The sequence below is a fragment of the Cynocephalus volans genome, chromosome 10 (genome assembly GCF_027409185.1).
Source record: "Cynocephalus volans isolate mCynVol1 chromosome 10, mCynVol1.pri, whole genome shotgun sequence".
Lineage (NCBI taxonomy): Eukaryota > Metazoa > Chordata > Mammalia > Dermoptera > Cynocephalidae > Cynocephalus > Cynocephalus volans.
Window position 1 is genome coordinate 108,686,054 of NC_084469.1, and position 20,731 is coordinate 108,706,784.

The window sequence follows — 20,731 nt, forward strand, 5'->3', positions numbered from 1 at the left end:
ATGACAGAGGCCGGGAAGCTGCCCCCACCGCTACCCCCACGACTGGACTGGTTTGTGCACACACAGATGAGCCAGCTGGCCCGTGACGGGGTCCCCGAGTGGTTCCACGGTGCCATCTCAAGAGAGTGAGGACACTACACCCTACACGCTGTCCTTCGCCCTCTTTGCTTGTCTGCCCCCACCCTGAGTAGGTTTTCATGACAGAATTCTGGGCTTGGCTCAGGTCATGGTAACAAGACGGTGACAAGAGCTCTGGAGTCCCAGGCTTGAATCCTACCTCTTCCATGGACTCGCTATGTGACCTTGGGCAAGTTACTTCCCCTCTCTGAGCCTCGGCTTTCCCTATGGCAGTGGCCACCAGCCCAGCACTGCCAGAGGCCTCGCAGCACCCCCACTGCCACCTCACCCAGGCCGTCACCAATCAATGATGGCAGGATACAGCCTCAGAACCCTTCCTAACACAGCGCCCCAAGCAGCCACTCTCACTCAATCCATCAGGATATAACCAGTGTGCCCTTCCTACTTCAGACGGTGAGGACATAAACAAAAGAACCCACCTAGTTCATCACCTTTAGGCTCTAGATAAATGGAGAAAAGAGTATTTATTGTCACCCTCCGCACGCAGGAAATTGGGAGAATTCTGTGGGTATGGTTTCTGAGTTCTGGGGCCATGCTGTGCAGTAGAAATATAACATGAGCTGCACATTGTAATTTTAAATTTCTTAGTAGCTATGTTAAAAGAAATAAAAGGTAACAGGTGAACATTTTTATTTATTTTTTGCTGCTGGCCAGTACAGGGATCTGAACCCAAGACCTTGGTGTTATAAGACCGTCCTCCAACCAACTGAGCTAACCAGCCATCCCTAATTTTAATCATATATTTTATTTAACCCAGTATATCCAAGATATCATTTCAATGTGTAATCCTTACTAAAATACACACACACACACCCACACACACACACACACATCATTCACAAGATAGTATACTTTCCTTTATTTGCACCATCTTGGAAACCTGGCATATATTGCATGCTAAGAGCACATCTCCATTTGGACCAGCCATATTTCAAATGCTCAGGTGGCCAGTGGCCTCTCTATTGAACAGAGCAAGTGCAAGTGCTCCCCACCTGGTCCCACAGGCCACCTTACCCTCTGTGAACCCCAGATAATAGTAGTGATAATACAGTAAATAACAGCACTAATTATAATAATGAACATTCTGCACGTCCCAAGCTCACAACATCGCATGCATTATATCTGTCCTCACATCAGCCCTGGCAGTGAGGGTTTACTTTCACCTTGAGGAAGCTGAAGGTCAGAAAGGGGTAGACCCTCACCTGAGGTCACACAGCTAATGCACAACAGAGCTGGGTTTTGAATTCACATGCATCTGAATACAGCTCCTGTTTTGTTACCTACGACACCTTGATCCACCCAAAACTGCCTTGCTGGGGGGATTTTAGGCACTGGGAAGGCAGACAGGGGCTGTGGAAGATGAGAGGTCTACCTTGGGGTCAAAGTCATCGGTGATTTCCTGCCACCTCCAGGGAAACATACCTATCACTAAATATCCCGAGGTCTGAAACAACTGAGAAAAAATTTCAGGTCGTTCGTTCATTTAGGAAGCTAAAAAGTACTGGCCCCCATGGCTCCATGGAGTCAGTTCTGAGATGAGTGGGACAACAGGAGTCTGGCTGGTATGCTGAGCAACTGGACCGTGGCCATCTCCCTCCTGTGTGTGTCCTTCCAGGGCTGCGGAGAACTTGCTGGAGTCACAGCCGCTTGGATCTTTTCTCATCAGGGTCAGTCACAGCCACGTGGGCTACACGCTGTCCTACAGGTAAGGCCTGGGCTAGGGGCCAGGGCAGGGGCGGGTTGGCTCTGGGGATTCCTTGGAGGGGGCAAGGGATGCTTCATGCCACAACTTTTCAGAGAGCAAACTGTGAGGGTCTGACCAGATCTGGCTGAAGAGTGGGCGGCTGCAGGTCTGGCTGTAACCAGCAGACATGGGCTCAGCAGTAACTGTGACTGTGTGTCTGAGAACAGGGACTGCTGGGGGCCTGAGAGTAGCTGTGGCCCTCCCCTGACCCCTCACAATCTAATTAGTGATTCCCTGACTCTGTTAAGGAAACACAGAGAAGCCCATCTCCTCAAGGCCTCAAAGCCTGATCTAGCATCTCAGTTACATGATTTAGAAGCACAAAACTACTTTCAAAAGGAAAACCCAAAGGATTCCAGGCCAAAGGAATAAAAATTGCAATGGCTCAATTACAGAGTTACCCACAGTGGGAAAAGCTTGGGCCCTTAGTCACACAGTCCAAGGCTCAGCTCTGCCATTACATGCTGTGTGACCTTGGACAAGTTACTCAACATCTTTGTGCCTCCTGCAAAGTGGTCGTCTCTAACACAGGAATGCGAAACTAAAGTTCAAAGCTTGATGTGAGGATTAAGTGAGATACAGTAAGCATACAGTGGGCCACGAATAAATACTTTCATTGATTAACGAAGCATTTATTGAGGTCCTGCTGTGTGCCAGGCACAGTCTTAGGCTGGGGCCTGACTCAAAAATTTTCATTGTTATCATTTCTATCGATCAGTTACCTCTAACCAATTATGGAGTTAAGCTTTTACCTGTTGTGGCCCCTTTCATCGTCACAAGAACTGAAGTCACCCTTAGTAGCCCCATGTTATAAATGGGCACACTGAGGCACAGCAAGGTTCGTAACCTGTTGGGTGTTTCAGGGCTAGCCGGTAGAGCAGCCTGCATGGGAACCTGGGCAGGGCTGCCACCACGATGCTGGCAGCTCAAGGGCTGGGGGCGGGAGGAGCAGTGAGGAGGAGTGGGATGTCCCAGCCCCTGCAGTGTCTCCCGCAGAGCCCACAGCTGCTGCCGCCACTTCATGGTGAAGCTCTTGGATGATGGGAGTTTTGTGATCCTCGGGGAGAACGTGTCCCACGCCTCACTGGACGCCCTAGTCACCTTCCACCAGCAGAAGCCGGTTCGGCCGCACGGGGAGCTGCTGACCCAACCCTGCGGGCAGGTAAGGGTGGGACCCACCAGGACCACAGCCATCTCCTAGGGGCCAAGCCCTTTGCTCCCACTCACCCCTTTAGCTTCTCTTGATGCTGTCGCCCTCAGTGTCCTCTGCCCAGCCCGGTCCCGCCCCTCCTAGTTTTCCGCCCCTCACAGCCCTGCCCCTCATGGTCCGTTTCCCCACGGCTCCACCCTCGTGGCCCATATCCCCAGGCTGATTTTTTACAAGGGTTCCTGTGCGGGGTATAACCCTGGCTGATTTGTAGGAACGGCATATTTCCTAATAAGCCTTGGTAGGCGTGGCCTAGCTCCTAAGAAACTCATATGGGAGGGACAGTACCTGAGATTGGCCTTCCAGGGTTCCTTCAGGACCCCAGCCTGCCCTTTCCCCTCCATGATGCTGAGCTGCAGATACCTTCTACTCCGCAGAAGGATCCAGCAAACGTGGATTATGAGGATCTGTTGCTTTACTCCAATGCACTGGCGGAGAAAGCCACCAGCCCCGCCTATGGCCCCCAGGAGCATCAGAGGCCTTCCTTCTGCTCGGTGGCCACACGTGAGGAGGTATGTGACTAGAGCTGGCACCTTCGACCTTGGGGAGGGGCAGGGGCAAAGATGGACAACAGCTGCCAGAGGAGGCTCCTTTTAGAATGAGAATTAGACCCCGTAGCTTGGTGCGTAAAGACCTTCCAGTGATTTCTCGACACCGAGATCAAAATTCACAGTGCAACCTCAGCTCCTTCCTCTACCCATCGCCTGCCCAGATCCAGCCCCTCTGCCATCAAGTAAACCCCAGGGACTTTGCATGTGCCAGTTCCACCTCAGGGCCTTTGCAGTGCTGGGTGCTATGCCCCCAGGTTTCCCATGTCAGCATTCAATTCTCCTTCAAGTGTCTCCTTCTCCAGGCTCCCAGACTAAAAGTAACACCCCCTGCTTTCCCCATCACATTGTCCTGTTTGTTGGCTACAGAGTGCTTCCCAAAGTTAAAAAATATAAATATATCCTGTTTATTTATAGGTTTACATGTTTCGTGGCTGCCTTCCCCATTGGACTGTCAGCTCTGGGAGGGCCGGGATCCGTCTTGTTTGTTTACCTCTGCATCTTCCACCCCAGAGAGAGGACCTGGCATATTGAAGGGGCTCAATTAATGAATCTTTAGAGTAGATGAATGAATGAATGAATGAATGTATCTCAGCTTCTCGGGGCCAGGTGGACCTTGACGTGCCCCTAGGTCAAGGCCTAAGTGTCCTCCAAGTCCCCTGCACAGCAGGGAAGTTCTGACAGTGGAGGAAATGAAACTGGCTGGTGTGATGGACATGAGTGGAGGTTCAGGTGTCAGGGGCAGTCAGGGAAGGCCTCCTAGGGGAGGTGGCATAGAGCTGGGATGTGCAGGGTGAAGAGGAGCCAACCACACATGGAGATGCAGGGAGGGCATTCCAAGGAGAAGGAATGGCATGTGCAAAGGCCCTGAGGCTCACTGTGTTTGAAAAACAGAGCAAAAGCCAGTGTGGAGAGGGAGTGGAGTTAGTGAGAGGGAGATCTTCAGGTGGCGAGGCACCAGGGTTGGCAGGGGCCAGCTGTGCAGGGCCTTGGGGCCAGGGTGAGGAGCCAGGATAATATTTCAAGTGTGCCAGGGAGCCACAGGAGAGCTTGAGCATGATCAGATCGATGGCATTAAATGTTCCCGGTGGCTGCCAGCTGCAGAAGGAGCTGTCAAGGGCAGCAGTGGTTGAGGGGGTAAATAAGAGTGTGTGGCTGTTTTGCCCTGTCACAACAGAGTAATTGAGACAAGACAGTGTGGTCCACAGAGCTGAAAATATTTACTCTCTGGCCCTTTACAGAAAAAGTTTGCCGACCCCTGAGGGAGATGGTGAAGCTGTTTACTGAGGAGGGAAGGAATGCGGTATGGGATCAGGTGTGGGTGTTCATACAGGGCTGTTTCTCAGCCTCAGGGCATCTGGGAGGGCTCCAGGCCCCAATTTCTGGGGCAGGTTAGGAGCTTTAGTGCATGGGCTGGCCCCAGCTCTCATCTGCTCTCGGTTTCAGGCCTCCGCAAAGCTAGTCCTGCTCCATCAACCAAAGAAAAGGAAGCCATCTGCAGAGCTGAACAGAGTACTCACAGAGGAGGCTGCCTCCTTCTGCCTCCCGAAATCCCCTCTTGGGGAGGCCCACCAGAAACTCTGGAAAAACCTCAAAATGCTCCCCAAGATGGGCAAGAGGGTCCAGCAGCAGCTGGAATCCCACCTCCAGGCTGTGAGCTTGTCATCACTCGGGGACACAGGGCAATCAGCGGTGACTCACACCTCCAGGGCGAGAGCAGGCAGCCAAGAGCACTCAGGTGACGCAGCCTGGAAAGACAGTGTCTACACGGACCTTTTTTTGGCCACATCCCTCGAGAGCCCTTCACAGCCCCAGTCCCCAAGAGACAGAAATGCCCCCTCCAAAAAGGCTGAGAGGTCGGCCAGCTGGAGTTGGCACAGAGTGGTGGCGAGGGCTTTGTCCTCCCAGGTATCTGAGCCAGAGCCAAAGGACTTGACGGGGACTCAGGAGGACCAGCTCCCTGAGGAATACCACCCACCACCACCCTTTGCCCCTGGGTACTGCTAGTGAGGGGTTCACCCTGGCACCATGATATGGACTGAATTGTGTCACCCAAATTTTGTGTACTAGAAGCTTGATCCCTAGTGTAACTGTTGAGGGTGGAAATCCTATTATGGTAATTGAAAGGTTCGGCCTTGAAGAGGTGGTTAAGTTGATGGTTTAACGGTCATTGTGGGTGTGGTTCTGAAGGCTTTACAAGGAGAGAGCATGAGACTCTCTCTCTCTCTGCTCCATCATTTTCTGCCATGGGAGACCCCTGCATTGCTGTGAAGCGACCACCAAAGAAAACCCTCACCAGATGCATTCCCCGGACTTCGGACTTCCCAGCCTCTGAAACTGTAAGCGATAAATCTCATTTTCTTATAAATCACCCAGTTCTGGGTATTTTGTTATAAGCAACAGAAACGGACTAATTCACACTGGGACCCTCACTGCCAGGGACTGCCACACTCTCAGCCACTAGCCCACACCAGTCCTCAGGAACCTGGGAAATGTAATAAAGATGTTTTTGGGATCTGCTCCTGCAATTGTCAATGGGGTTCCCTGGTCATTTTAATAATGAGAGTTACAATGATGGTTCGGGGCACCTACTATGCACCAGACCCCGGCCAGACCCTCCATGTTCATTCTTTTGTGCCTCTGAGCAAGCCCTTCACGTAGAGTCGTGCTCCACGTTTTGAAGAAGAGACTGAGGTTCAGAGAGGAGAGGAAGCATAGCCAGTGCCACAGGGCCACATAGTTTCGGCACCAGGATTTGAAGCCAGGTGAGTCTGAGCTCTTTTCCTACATCATCTGTTCTCTGGTCTGAAACCACAAAGCAGGAACTCTGCCAACTGGAGCTGTGCCTGGGCTCAACTCCGAGTATGTCCTCGCCTGTACACAGGCTGTGCACAGCTTTCTCCCGCGGTTTTTTGGTGGATTAAGGAGATAAGAGGTGTTGAGGGCTTGGTGCACGGTAGGCACTCTGGGCATCATTGTCAGCTTTAGGAGAAGCATAGGAACCCCCTTCCTTTGAAAAGGGAGGCGGCAGCACAAGGTCGTGGGTGGGGGTGAGCTCTGGAGGAAATCTCAGATCGTGGTGCTATGTGACCTTCGGCCAGTCTAGACTTTTCTGTGTCTGTTTCCTCACCTGGAAAATGGAAGAAGAGCAGTTCTTCCTTCTCAGGACAGACTGGAAGGGTGCATGTAAAACTTGGGGCTTTGCGCACAGTAGGGGCTTAAGAAATGGGGGTCAGGGTGGAAGCGAGTTCTCTAGAAATGACAAACAGTGAAGGTGTCTGGGAAAGTCCCTGGGGGCTGGTCTTGGTTGCAGGAATGACCACTCCTTGGACTGATTGGGACCATAGATGGGGGTCCTGGGACGACCTTGGGTGGCGTGGGTGTGTGACTCCCCAAATTCACAAAGTGTAGAGGTCTGGGATCTGGAATGAGGTGTGCCTGGGTTCAAGTCGGCCTCTGCAAAGGATTTGAGGTGTGGCCTTAGGGTCACTCTGCTCCTTTCAAATGAAGGCATGATTGCAACCTGCAGGGATGTCATTTGGAGCCAATGCAATGGTAGAGGAGCAGGTGCTTCATAAACTGTAAAGTGCTGTATCCGCCTCAGCAAATGACATTCCTGCCACCACTGCCCCCAATCAGAAGCCTCCCCTTGGCAGCTCTAACGAGTCAGCAAAGAGGGAAAGTTTCAGTTCCTTTCAGGGACTGAGGGAAAAGAAGAGACTTGAGCAGTCAGGGGTAGGGTTCAGCCTTGGGGAACCTTGGGGTGGGACAGCATCGGCCTGATCTCCCCCCCACCTCTGCCCATGGAGACTCACAATGAGGCTTTTCCAGCCTTCACAGTGGAGAGAGATCTAGAAGTCATCCCCTTCCTTGTACAGAGAGATTGTGGCCCAGAGAGGGTGCGGCCACACCCAGGGTCACACAGCCCAAGGTGAAAATAAGATTCTATGCCTCCTCCTTCCCATCTTCCAGATTTAAGGTGGAAAATGTGTCCTCCCAGCAGATGTGACTCAGTGACTTGTTTATTCCCAGAGAACAGATGCACAGTGGAGAGAGGGGTCACCCCCGTCTTCCGGCCGGGCTCCTCCTCCACGGCGCCCTCAGATGCGGATGTGGAAGGTGCTGTGTGCAAAGAGACAAGGAATCAGTGCCATCGGGCAGAGGGCCACCCCCGTCAACCTCCTCGCCCACACTCCAGGCAGGAAGCCACGTGGAGAGATGGACGCCCCCAATGAACTCCAGGCCGTGGCTCTCCTGACCCCCATAGAGGTTGAGAGCAGGTTTCTTTGGGGCAGAGTTTACATCCAAGCTCCACCCCAAACTTGCTGTGGGACTCTGAGCGAGTGGCTGCCCTTCTCTGCGCCTCAGTTTACTCTTCTGTAAAATGGGGATAATAGCTGTTCCCCTTGTAGGGCTGTAATGAGGGCTGAAGGGGTGAATGTGCAGGACGGGACACACAGAGGCTGCTCAGTCAGTGGCAGGGAATTCATCCTGTGTTCGTTCTCCGTGTCTCTATCTGCCAGGAGATGAGTCCTGCTTATCCAGGGTACAGGAGGTCCTCGGTGCATGAAAGGTTAATGCCAATCACAATAGCAACAACAGCAGTGGTAGCACGCACTTACTGAACACCTACTACATGCCAGGCACTGCCCTGAGTTCTTTCCATGTATTAACTCAGGAGCCAGCAAACCTTTTTCTGTAAAGGGCCAAATAGTTGATACTTTCAACTTTGCACAATGATTCAACTCTGCCGTCACAGTACGAAAGCAGCCACAGACAATATGTACATGAATGGGCATGGCCGTGTGCCAGAAAACTCTATTTTTGGACACAGAAATTGGAATTTCATATCATATTCATATGCATGGGTTATTTATTATTCTTTGATTTTTGTCAACTGTTTGAAAATGTAAACACCATTCTTAGCTCACGGGAGGAACAAAAACAGGCGTCGGGTCAGAGGTGGCCTGCTGGCCTTACATTGCCAACCCGTCTAGTCACTCGTTTAGCCCTCGACATCAGCCCTGCAGTGGGGGCTCTGCTTCCCCCGCAAGGCTGCCAACTACAGCTGTAGTCTGTTCGCTGCAAACTGTTCAGGCAACGAGGGCTGACGTCCAGCCATGTTCCAGTTGCCCAAAGAGCTGCATCCACCCACCAGAGCTGCCCACAGGATCCCTAATAATCCCCATTTTACAGATGCAGGGACCGAGACCAGGGAAATTGAGAAAGTTTCCCGAGGTCACAAGTGAATGAGCACGGGAATTTTCACAAAAGGAGTCTGTGAGCTGTCTCTGGAAGAGCACCTTTCAGATGTGGAGAAGGATTGTGCGGTGTGGTGGGGTTCATCACCTGAGAAAGTCGGGTGCCCGCAAGATCATGTTCTGAAAGTCTTCCAGGGACAGCCGCCCATCGTGGTCTCCATCGGCTTCATCCAGCACCTTCTCGCACACCAGGCTCACCTCCTCGGCACTCAGCTCCCCCCGAGTCAGCTTGGTCAACGTCTGCTCCAGGTCCCACGCGCAGATGTAGTCGTCGTTGTTAAAGTCTGTGGAGCAGGATGGATGGGGAGTGACGGCAGGTGGCAGGTGGGCTGGGCTTGTCTCCATGTACAGAAGAGGAAACTGAGTCACTGGAAGTCACCCAAAACCCTGGGGTAGAATCTAGGTCTTGCTTTGGAATCAGGCAGAGACCTGCTGGGAGTTCGCTCATTTATTCAACAAGTATTTATTGAGTGCCTACTACATGCCAGGCACCCTGATGACTGTTTTTCATTTATTCACTCACTCAACAAATATTTATTGAATGCCTACTGTGTGCCAGGCACTGTGATAACTATTTTTCATTTACTTACTCAAAAAGTAATCATTGAGTGCCTACTGTGTGCCAGGTGCTGTGATAACTTTTTCATTCATTCATTCAACAAGTATTTATTAAGCACCTACCAGGTGTGAGACATCATGGTAACTGTTTTTCATTCATTTATTCACTCAAGTATTTATTGACTGTGTCCTAGGTGCCAGGCACTGAGATAACTGCCTTTAATTAATTCACTCATTCATTCATTCAATAAATACTTAACTGAGCAGCTACTATGTGCCAGGCAGGGGACACAGAGGCTGAACAAAACAGATACTGTTGCTACCCCGGGGTCTCCTCAGACCGAAAGTCAAAAAGAAATGAACAGATTAACGAATAAGAAATTAAGCAGCATTGCCCGGTGCTAGGAGAGAAATAGGATCATGGGATGGGCAGTGACTGGGGTGGGGCCTGCTTTCGGCTTCAGGGATAAAAAGGAGCCGAGGGAAAGATGTTCTAGGCAGAGGACACAGCAGAGGCAAAGATCCAGAGGCAGAAAGAGTTTGGTGTGTTCCAGGAACAGCCAGGCCAGTACGGCTGGGATGCAGTGAGCAAGGGGATGGTGCATAGGTTCCAGGGTGGGATAGGGAACAGGGCTGGGCAGGGCCTGGAAGATCTTGGGGAGACATTTGTGATGGGGGCTCCGCTTGGCTCCTACCCCACCCCTATATCTCCCACCCCTGGGGCCGTGCACACACCATAAATTTTGAAAGCATAGTATGCCTTGAGGTCACGGGGAGCTGTTTCGCTCATCACAGAAAACATGTCCAGGAAGTTGTCCAAGGTCATATGGCCGTCCCCATCCTCAGAGAAGACCTGGGCGATCCTCTGGCGGAAGGGGTTGTCCTGGAGACAGGAAGCAGAGAGGCCATCCCCAGAGTGTCTGGGGGTCCAGGTGGTCTTACTCTCAGTACTCACCTTCCTGGGAACCTTCAAGCATCCTCCACCAAGACTCCCTCCCTCCCACGGAGCCTGGACAGGGGTTCAGATAACTCAAGTCCCTGCTCCTGTGGTCTGGATGACTGTGACCTCACTTCCTGCTCCAGAAGCAGCCACATGACCCAGGTGAGGCCAATCAGAGACATTTCCAATCACCAGCCACCATGATTGGCTCCGGGATGGGCATGTGACTGAAACTGGCCAATCAGCAGCTGACCTGGGATGTTTTCTGAAAAATTGGGACGGGGGTACTGCTTTCTGCTAGTTGCAGAGCTGACAGGAGCTAAAGCTTGGGGTCTGAGGGTTCCCTTCACTACCTGGAGAGGAGAGGCTGCCTGAGACTAAAGCTTTATCCTGAAAGGAGCTGACAGATGGAGGTAGATTCCTGAACACATCAGGAGGGGCCCTGGTTCCAGCTGTACTTGACAGTAGCCCTGCTTCTGGATCTTCTGTTCAGGCAATCCAATCCATTCTGTTCCTCTTGAATAATCCCTACTCTCAGTAGGTCACTTGCCTTCCAAGTTTCCTTCAGAGGCATAAACCATGTGTTGAACATTCAGCCAAGAAGACCCTGCATTTAGCAGCTCCTATTACAGAAAGGACTAACGTCCCCCGAGTACTTGCCACATTACACGGCCTGTGCTGAGCACTTTCCCTGCGTTATCTCATTCCATCCTCCCAACAACTCTGGGCTTTAATCCTATCTCTGTCATGTTGTAGCTGTGTGACTGTGAACAAGGGTTTTAACTTCTCTGAGCCTGCTCCTCGCCTGTGAAATGGGGATAATTGTAGTACCCGCCGCACAGGAACACAATGAGGGACATGTCTACTATTTTTTCCCTGCCTTCTCCATGGCCTGGGCGTACCTTCAGCTCAGGCATGCTGCCAATGAGCTCGTAGGGCACCTTCACGTCTGGGCAGCTGGTATAGTCGAGGGGGACAAGCTGGGGGGCCAGGTCCTGGTAGCGATAGAAGAGCCTGGTATGGAGAGGAAAAAGCCAGGGAAGGCGGGGAGCCAGGAGTTAGGGAGGGACTGTCCCTCTTCTCTCACCTTTGTAGCTCCTCGTTCCACACTGAAACATGCTGGGTCCCCAGCAGTCATCAGTCCTGGGCCTGGCCCTCAAGCAGACAGAGCCAGACAAACCCTTGGGGACAGGGCCATGGTGGAAAGAGGACCCCAGGGCTAGGGGAGACTATGTGCGGAAAGCAAGTCAGAGAGGAGGGAGGGCTTCCTGGAGGAAGGGGCTTTGGTGCTGGGCTTTGAAGCATGAATAGGAGTTTATCAGGCAGGTGGAGTTGGCAGAAGGAAGGATACTTAAAGCCAAATCACTTCCCAGCAAGCATTCAGAGAATCCTAGATAATCTGTGAATCTCTTGACATCCTCACATTCTCAGCTGGATCCTGCCTCTAAAGACCCCCCTCCACCCTCTTCTCACACCTTCCTTCCCTCTCTCAATGGAACGCAGGTTTCCTCAATGGGCCAGAGCAGAGGCAAACAGCTAATATTCAGGTTTTTTGAAAAGGCAAATGAAAGGCATTTTGCAAATCACTGAATATCACACACACTACCTAGATTGTCAGGCCAGCTCTCCACTCAGATGCCACCACCTGGTGATGCCATACCTTCATTGGGTCATGCTGAGCATCAGCCTTGTAGAGACCGTTGATGACTCTGAGGTCTCTAAGCTGCTGGGGATTGTCTCTGAGGGAGACAGGAGCCCTTGGGTCATATGATGGCTAGGAACTCAAAGCAAGGGGATGGTATCTGGAACTTCAGCCCTGACCACCCAGTTCCCTGTCTGGGTCTCCTTAGGGAACACCCTGAATTTGGGTTTCTGTGTGGCCTTGACCAAGTCTCTCTCCTTCTCCGAGCCTTGGTTTCTGTCTGACAAGTGAGAAGTTTGGGACAGATGAAACGCCAGCCTTTCAAAATCCTTGGATCTCTGCCCATCTGCCCTAGTGCCTGAGGTCAGCCTGGCCCTGTCTGAGCCTCAGTTTCCCCTTCAGTAATCTGATCATGATGGCCAAGGTGACCCTCCAAGCTGTCTTCACCCAGACAATGGGGCCCTCTGGTGAAAGGTGTGCCCATCAATAATGAATGTCCTGTGCCTACACAATTGGGGCCTGGCCCCAATCGCTCTGCAGCCAACCCCTGGCCGGCTTGGGTTTCATAGCTCCAAGTTCATGGGCAGGGGTTTCTGGACAATGGCCCCACAGGCTGCATGATGATGCGGGATACTCATCAGTGCCCATCTCGCTGCTCTGACACTAAGGACCTACAGCAGCCCCAGGACACCTCTCTCTGCACACTCACCTTGATGCCAACCCCACAGCCCAGAGCTGGTTCTGGACTCTGCAACTGGCCTCCCAGCCCCCAGTCTCAGCTTCTCCACACTGGCCTCAGGGGGACCTTTCTTACATGCTCATCTGTCTCTCCCCTGCTCACACTCTCTCCATGGCTCCCTGCCACCCTTGGGAGAAAGCCCAAGCTCATCAGCATAGAGATCATGACCATATGACAAGATGTGACTTTTCACCTTCCCCGTCTCTGCCTCCATCCACTCATCATGTCTGCAACTCCCATATTAGCGCTTTACCCTCAATGACATATTGCGTCCCTTCCAATCACAAATACCCTCCAGCGATAGATAGAAAGTTGCTCGCACGTCTTCCCTTCCTTTCTCCCCAGACTGACCTCATGATCTCCTTCCTTGTGAAGAAAGTGCAGTCCTGCAGAGAGAGAGTATGGCTTGACCCAGAACCTGCCTCTGGGGCCTCCTCCCCCTTTGCCACCACCCCATGTCCATCTCTGCCAGATGCCACACACAGAGCCACACCAGGAACACTTGTGGACTGACAACCATATGCAGGAATGCTGTTTCCATTTCTCAGACCAGAAAACCAAGGCTGTTGAAGCCACCGAGGGCCCAGCCTGCCGCCCATACCTGGTATGCTTCCAGCTGCTCAGGAGTGAAGACCGTCTGCTTGTTGCCCATGGTGAGGGCCACAGCTCGGACTCCGGGAGGGACTCCTGAAGCCCCCAGTCTCCTCAGGGCCACACAGGTTTCCAGGCTGCTGCGCACCAGTGTCTGGACAAATCTCCCTGCCCTGGCTGTCACCTGCCCACCCGCCCCGTCACCCCCAGGCTGGGTGAGACTCAAGTTACAGCCAAGCTCTCTGGGCAACAGCCCAAACGTGTCCACGGGTGAGGAGAAGGGCTGTGGGAGGTCACAGAGCAGCCCTCAGTGGGGAAACCACATCCGCCACCACTGGCTGAGGCCGGCGGTTCCGGGCTCCTCTGAGATGCAGGCAGGGTGGCAGAAAGGCTGTGGGTACACCCCAGCTCAAATTCCAGCTTTTGCCCCCTAGCTGTGTGGCCCTGGGCAAGTCGCCTGACCTCTCTGAGCCTCGTTGGTGAGTTGGAAATTACATTAGTACCTACTCGTGGGGTCAGTCTGACATCTAATGAGATAAAAAAAATTTGAGCATTGTGTATAATACAATTCTAGGCATAATGGTAAACAAACTAGATGAAGTTCTGACTTGTGCACTGGAGTTTTACTATTATTATTTATACACTATTATTTTGTTAAATTTTTTTTGGTAGTTGGCTGGTACAGGGATTAAACACTGGACCTTGGTGTTATCAGCACCATGTGCTAACCAACTGAGCTAAACAGCCAGCCCCCTATCAATACTATTATTATTAAAGTGTTATGACTTGAGAAAAATGATCCAAGGTCTAAGACTAAGAAACAGTGGGTTAAATAACACCAAACAGAGTTCTTTGTTGCAGGACTTCTCAGAGCCTTTCACATTCTATTGTACACCATGTGTCCTCAAGGGGTGTATACAATGTAGCAGCTACTACCTTTATTAAGACCCACAATGCTCCTGGGCAGAGAATCTGCAGGTCTAAAGCCCTCGGCCTGGCCCTCCATGCCCTTCTTGCTCTGAATCTCACCTGTCTTTCCACTTTCTTCTCCTGCTCAGCATTTTGCAGCCCCATACCTCAAGCCCCCTGAACCACTCCTGGTTCTTCCCCTCATTGATCCCCCCCCCCCGGTCTCAATCATTACCATTCCTCCCAGGAAGGTCCCCTGCCTCAGCCTCATCAACCACCCTCCACCCAAGTCCGTGGAGTCATCTTGTAAAACGTGACTCTCATCAGGCTTTAAAATCATCCCTGAGGATGACTGAAGAAAAAGCTGACAATATCAAGTGTTGGTGAGATGTGGAGCAACTGGAACTCTCGTACACTGCTGGTAGTGATGCAAAAATGGTACAGCCACTCTGGAGACATTGCACGACTCAGTAATCACACTCCTCAGTATTTACCCAAGGGAAATAAAAATCTGTGTTCAACCAAGAGGAAACCCTAATGTAAACTATGGACTCTGGGTGATAATGATGTATCAATGTAGGTTCATTGATGGTAACAAATGTACCACTCTTGTGCTTGACTAATGTTGATAAGGGGGGAGCCTATGCAAGTGTGGGAGCAGGTGGTATACAGGAAATCTCTGTACCTTCTGCTCAATTTTGCTGTGACTCTAAAACTGCTCTTTAAAAAAAGTCTAATTAACAGTTAATTTATCAGATGGAGAGAACAAATCTATGGTTATTAGAGGGGGAGGGGAAGAACGAGGGGAGAGATTTGGATAAAGGGCATAAAGAATAAGTATGATTTGTAACAATGAACATGCTAATAAAAAATAAATTTAAAATAAAAAATAAAAAATGTCTAAAAAATTTTTTAACTATGTTCACAAAAATACCTGTACATGTCCACACAATGGGAGAAAATACAGCCATTCCTCGGTATTCACAGGAGATCGGTTCCAGGACACCCAGGACATCCTCCTGCCTGCCAGGATACCAAAATTTTCAGATGCTCAGTCCCTTATGTAAAATGGCATACATAGTATTTGCATATAACCTATGTACATCCTCCCATATATCTCTAGATTACTTGTAATATCTCATACAATGTAAATGCTATGTAAATCGTTGTTATACTGTATTTTTTACTTGTATTATTTTTTACTGTTATTTTTTATTGGGTTTTTTTTCCCCCCAAATATTTTAGATCTTTGGTTGGTTGAATCCACAGATGCAGAACCTGCAGATATGAAGGACTGACTATATTCGCAAATCATATATCCAGTAAGGAACTAGTATCCAGAATATATAAAGATCTCTTACAACTCAACAATAAAAAGACAAATATCTCAAGTAAAAACATGCTGAGCAAGAGAAGCCAGACATAGAAGGGCACCTATTGTATGATTCCACTTATATGAAATGTCCAGAATCTACTTTCTGTGCTCCTGGGGGTGGAGGAACAAAGGAATTTGGGGGGTGATCAAACTGTTAGACAAATTGAATTTAACAGAGTTTACTTGAGCAAACGATTCATGAATATGCAGTCCTCAGTACCAGAAGAGGTTCAGGAAGCTCCACCCAGCAAGGTGGGCAGGCAGAACTTATAGACAGAAACCAGAAGTGACATGCAGACATAGCTTGGTTGATTACAGCTGGGTATTTGCCTAATATAGACATTGATCAGGTGGCAGCCTGTGATTGGCTGAAGCTCAACTGCTGCAACTGGCTGAGACTCAGCTATTTGTTATAAGGATGTAGTCTTAAGTTAGGTTGTAGTTTGTTACATACTAAGTTATGGTGCAGTTTGCTGCCTGGGACTCCATATGGAGGCAGCTTTAGGCCAAACTTCATTTAACACTTACACGGCTATATTCATTTGACAAAACTCATAACTGTACACCAAAAAGTGTGAATTTTATTGCATGTAAATAAATTTTTTAAAGTGAAGACAATAAACAAACTAATTAGAAAGCACCTCCTTACTCCCTGTCGTCTCATGATTGAAGTCCAGATTCCTAAGCCTGAACAGACGCTTTGTGATTTGGTTATGTGCCTACTCCATCAACAATTAACTATTGAGCACTTACGGTGTGCCAGGCACTGTCCTAAGTCCTGGTAATAGATCAGGTCCCTACTCTTGTGGAGCTCACGTTGCACTGGGCAAGCAACCAAATAAATGCATAATTAGTCAGGAGTGCTAAGTTCTAGGAAGAATGATAAAAAATAGAAATGAAACAAGGCAGGGATGAGAGATGAGGGTAAGAAGGGAAGGCACATCTGATGGGGTGACATTTGAATAGTGACCTGAAGTGACAAAACAGACTGAGTGGGAAAAGAGTTCCTGGCAGTGGGCACAGCATGTGCAAAGGCCCTGAGGCTGCAGTAAGCGTGACACAGTTGAGAGGGGACAAGGTGGCCTGGTGCTGCGTAGGGGCTCAGCAGTCTCTAACTACATTACTAGGCTGCTGTTCATGTCTGCCAGCCACCAGAGGCTGCTTCTCTGACACCCAGCTCCAGTGACAGGTTTGTGAGATTTCTGGGTTTTTTTTAATTTCCAAGAAATTGTTTTTCATGGCATAGATTAATTTTATCTTAATATGGGTCAATTTCAGCTTCATGATACTAAACAATACGCAACACTATGCCTTGTAATATACAAGGGGTCTTCAGAAAGTTCATGGAATGATGCGTATTATCTTTTAATTCTATTTTTCCTTGAACTTTTTGAAGTACCTTTGTAGAATTGTAGTGATAACAATACTGCCAGTCACTAATCATCAGGGAAATGCAAATTAAACCCACAATGAGATATCACCCCATACCTGTTAAGGTGGCTATTTACAAAAACAAATGTTATCAAGGATGTGGAAAAATAGAAAACCCTGCACAAGATTTTGGAAGACAAAGTGGCATAGCTGGTATGGAAAATATTACAGAGTTTCCTCAAAAAATTAAAATTAAAACTACCAATATGATCCAGCAATTCTACTTCTGGGTATTTATCTGAAAGAAATGAAATCAGAGTCACGAAAAGATGTTAGTATTCCATATTCATTGCAGCATTATTCACAGCAGCCGAGATGTGTGTAAAAGTTTACAGACAGATGAAAGAATGAAGAAAATACGCTATACATGCAGAGTGGAATACTACTCATCCTTAAAAAATGAAATCTTGTCATTTTAACAGAATGATGAACCACGAGGACATTATGCTAAGGAAAATAAGCCAGTCAAAGAAAGACAAGTACCACATAATTCCTCTTATATGACATATCTGAAATAATCAAATTCATAGAATCCGAGAGTGAAATGGTAGCTGCCAGGGACTGGGGGAGGGGAAGCAATGGGAGTTACTAATCAATGGGAGCAAAGTTTCAGTCAAGCAAGATGAATAAGCCCTAGAGATCTGCGGTACCACATTTACCTAGAGTCAGCGAGAATATCTCGTACACTTAAAGTTGTGATAAGAGGGTAGATCTCATGTAGTGTTTTTATCACACACACACACACAAAACTAAGCATGCAATTACCAGATGACCCAGTAACTGCACTCTTGGGCAATCCCCCAAAATGAAAACTTATGTTCACATAAAAACCTGTAACACATGTAACACAAAAACTGGAAGCAATCCACATGTGAATAGTTAAATTGGCACATCCTTAGTATAGAATACATCTCAACAACAAAAAGGATGCACATGACAACTTGGATGAACCTCCTGGGAATTATGCTGAGTGGAAAAAAAAAAAAAAGCCAATCCTAAAAGGTTACACAATGTATGATTCCATCTAGACTGCATTCTTAAAATGACAAAATTAGAGAAATAGAGAACAGATCACTGCTTGCTTGTGCAGTGACAGGGGTAGGTGCATGCAGCTATAAAAGGACAAGAGGAATCTTTGTGATAACAGAACTGTTCTATATCTTGTCTGTTGTGACATCAATATCCTGGTTGTAATATTGTACTAGAGTTTTGCAAGATGTTACTCTTGAAGGAAACTGACCCATGAGACGTCTCTGCTTTATTTCTTAAAACATGCGGACCTCCAGTTATCTCAAACATTTAATGAAAAAATAATAATGTTTCTCATCCCTTCAAACATGCACATTTTGTTTCACATTTTAATACCTCCAAAATCAAGATGAGTCTCACAAATGCTGTTGACACTACCCCATTGCCTACATACGCATGCATATTAAAAAGCCCCAGCTTCAAAACTCATGGGATGGAGTCCAGTGGCTGGGAAGAAAATCCCCTTGGATGTGCAGAATGGGGGTGTGGAAACCCACCTGCATAGCTACATTCTTGAAGTGGGAGTTCAAAGTCAACATCATTGCAGAGCTGGCTGAAAAGACCAGCCCCAACTGCATTTAGTTCCTTTACAGATTCTTTCTTTTTCTAATAAACTTTTAGTTTTCAAATAATTATCAATGTGCATTAGAGTTACAAAGTTGATACGAAGAGTTCCCATAGATCCTTCATTCAGCCTTCTCTAATGTTGACATCTCCCATAACCACAACACATCTATCACAACTAAGAAGTTAACATGGACACGTTACTGCTAACTGATCTCCAGACTTCATTCAGTCCGGAATATTTTGCCAGTTTCCCCAGTATCCAAGCGTGGGCTTTAATAACCAAGTTTATTCTGGGTAATCTTTTTATTTATTGTGGTAAAACACACATAGCATCAACTTTACCATTTCAACCATTTTAAAAGCATAAGTTCAACAGCATTGAGTACATTCACATCGTTGTGCAGCCGTCACCAACTGAAACTCTGTCCCCATTAAACACTTCCTCCCCATCTTCCTCCCTCAGCCCCCAGCACCCACCATCCTACGTTCGGTCTTTGTGAAAGTGTCCACTCTAGGGACCTCATACGAGTAGAATCGTACAGTATCTGTCCTTTTGTGAGTGGCTTATTTCATTGAGCACAATGTCCTCCTGGGTCATCCATGTTGCAGCATATGTCAGAGTTTCCTTCCTGTCTGACGCTGAATAATATTCCATTGTTGAAATGAGCCAGGCGCAGAAAGAGAAATATTGCATGTTCTCACTCATATGTGGAGGCTAAAAAAGTTGATCTCACAGAAGCAGAGTCGAATAGTTGCTACTAGAGACTGATGAGGAGAGGGGCAGGAGAGGAGGAGAGGGTGGAGAGATGGATGCAAAGTCGTGGAGAGATAAGGAGACTTGGATCTAATGTTCTATAGCAATATAGGGTGACCACAGTCAACAACAAATTACCGTATAACTTCAAGTATCTAGTGCAGAGGACTATGGATGTTTCCAACACACAGAGGTGACAAATGTTTGAGGTGATGGATATGCTAAACACCTTGACATGATCATTGCACACTGTATAAATGTACCCAAATATCACACATCATAATCCATAAATACATACAATTATAATGGGTCAATTAAGCAAAAAATAAAATTAAAAAGAAAAAAATGGAAAGTAGAATAGTGGTCACCAGAGGCAGGGAAGGGGAGGGGGGAGCATGTGGGAAGAGATTGGTAAAAAGTAAAAAGTTACCAAGTTACAATTAGACAGGAAGGTTAAGTTCTGGTGCTCTAGGGTGACAATAGCCAATAATATTGCATTGTATATTTCAAGATAGCCAAAAAGAGGATCTTGAATGTTATAACCACAAAGGAATGATAAATGTTTAGGTGATAGATACGCTAACTATTCTGATTGGATCATTATACAATACATGCATGTATTGAAACAACGGACTGTACCCCATAAAAATGTACGATTAAAAAATAAATAATATTCCATTGTACGGGATATATCACATTTGGTTTATTCATTCACCCATTGAAGGACACCTGGGCCGCCTCCACGTCTCGGCTATTGAGAATAAGCTGCTATGAACATGGGTCGCACATGCCACAATGTCCTTTTCTCTGTGCCGGATTCAATCCAGAGTCCCACATAGCATTTAGTTGCCATGTCTCCTTAGTCACCTGCTATGACAGCTCTTGAGGTTTTTTTCTTTTCCTTTTTTTCCTGACCCCGATAGTCTTGAGGAATACTGGTCAGGTATTTTGTAGAATGTTCCCCAATTTGGGTGTGTCTGATGGTTTTCCATGATTAGACTGGAATTAGTTTTTTGGGGGGAGAGACCTCAGAGGCGGGGTGCCCTACTTTTCACATCATATCAGGGGTTACATGACAGCTGCATGACGTCACCAACAATGTTAACTTGATCATTTGGATAAGGTGGTGTTTGCCAGGTTTCCCCACTGTCGAGACACTTTTTTCCTTTACCTATTCTATTCTTTGAAACAATGTCAATTCCTTTAAAGAAATATTCCTTACCAGTGTCCTTGATGGCACACAAGATAAAACCATGTGATAAAGCAAAGACATTATCAAGCCTGATGTCAAACGTGAT

At 48.2% G+C, this 20,731-nt stretch overlaps 2 protein-coding genes across 4 annotated transcripts; one reads left to right on the forward strand and one right to left on the reverse strand.

Moving 5' to 3' along the window:
* Positions 1 to 5,644, forward strand: LOC134389543 (hematopoietic SH2 domain-containing protein-like). Of its 2 annotated transcripts, none has more exons than XM_063113093.1 (5): positions 1 to 125; positions 1,754 to 1,843; positions 2,879 to 3,044; positions 3,467 to 3,583; positions 5,084 to 5,644. In XM_063113093.1, the coding sequence occupies exons 1-5, from the start codon at positions 1 to 3 to the stop codon at positions 5,642 to 5,644; spliced, it is 1,059 nt and encodes a 352-aa protein (XP_062969163.1). The 2 variants fall into 2 exon arrangements, with proteins under 2 accessions (XP_062969163.1, XP_062969164.1); XM_063113094.1 differs by having other exon boundaries at positions 1 to 50.
* Positions 5,645 to 7,737: 2,093 nt separating this feature from the next.
* Positions 7,738 to 13,429, reverse strand: LOC134389205 (calcium and integrin-binding family member 3). 2 transcript variants are annotated; one of them, XM_063112707.1, is made up of 6 exons: positions 13,379 to 13,429; positions 13,129 to 13,163; positions 11,299 to 11,410; positions 10,192 to 10,339; positions 8,987 to 9,182; positions 7,738 to 7,759 (listed from the first exon to the last, which is right to left on the reverse strand). In XM_063112707.1, the coding sequence occupies exons 1-6, from the start codon at positions 13,427 to 13,429 to the stop codon at positions 7,738 to 7,740; spliced, it is 564 nt and encodes a 187-aa protein (XP_062968777.1). The 2 variants fall into 2 exon arrangements, with proteins under 2 accessions (XP_062968777.1, XP_062968778.1); XM_063112708.1 differs by lacking the exons at positions 11,299 to 11,410; positions 13,129 to 13,163.
* Positions 13,430 to 20,731: the final 7,302 nt, after the last annotated feature.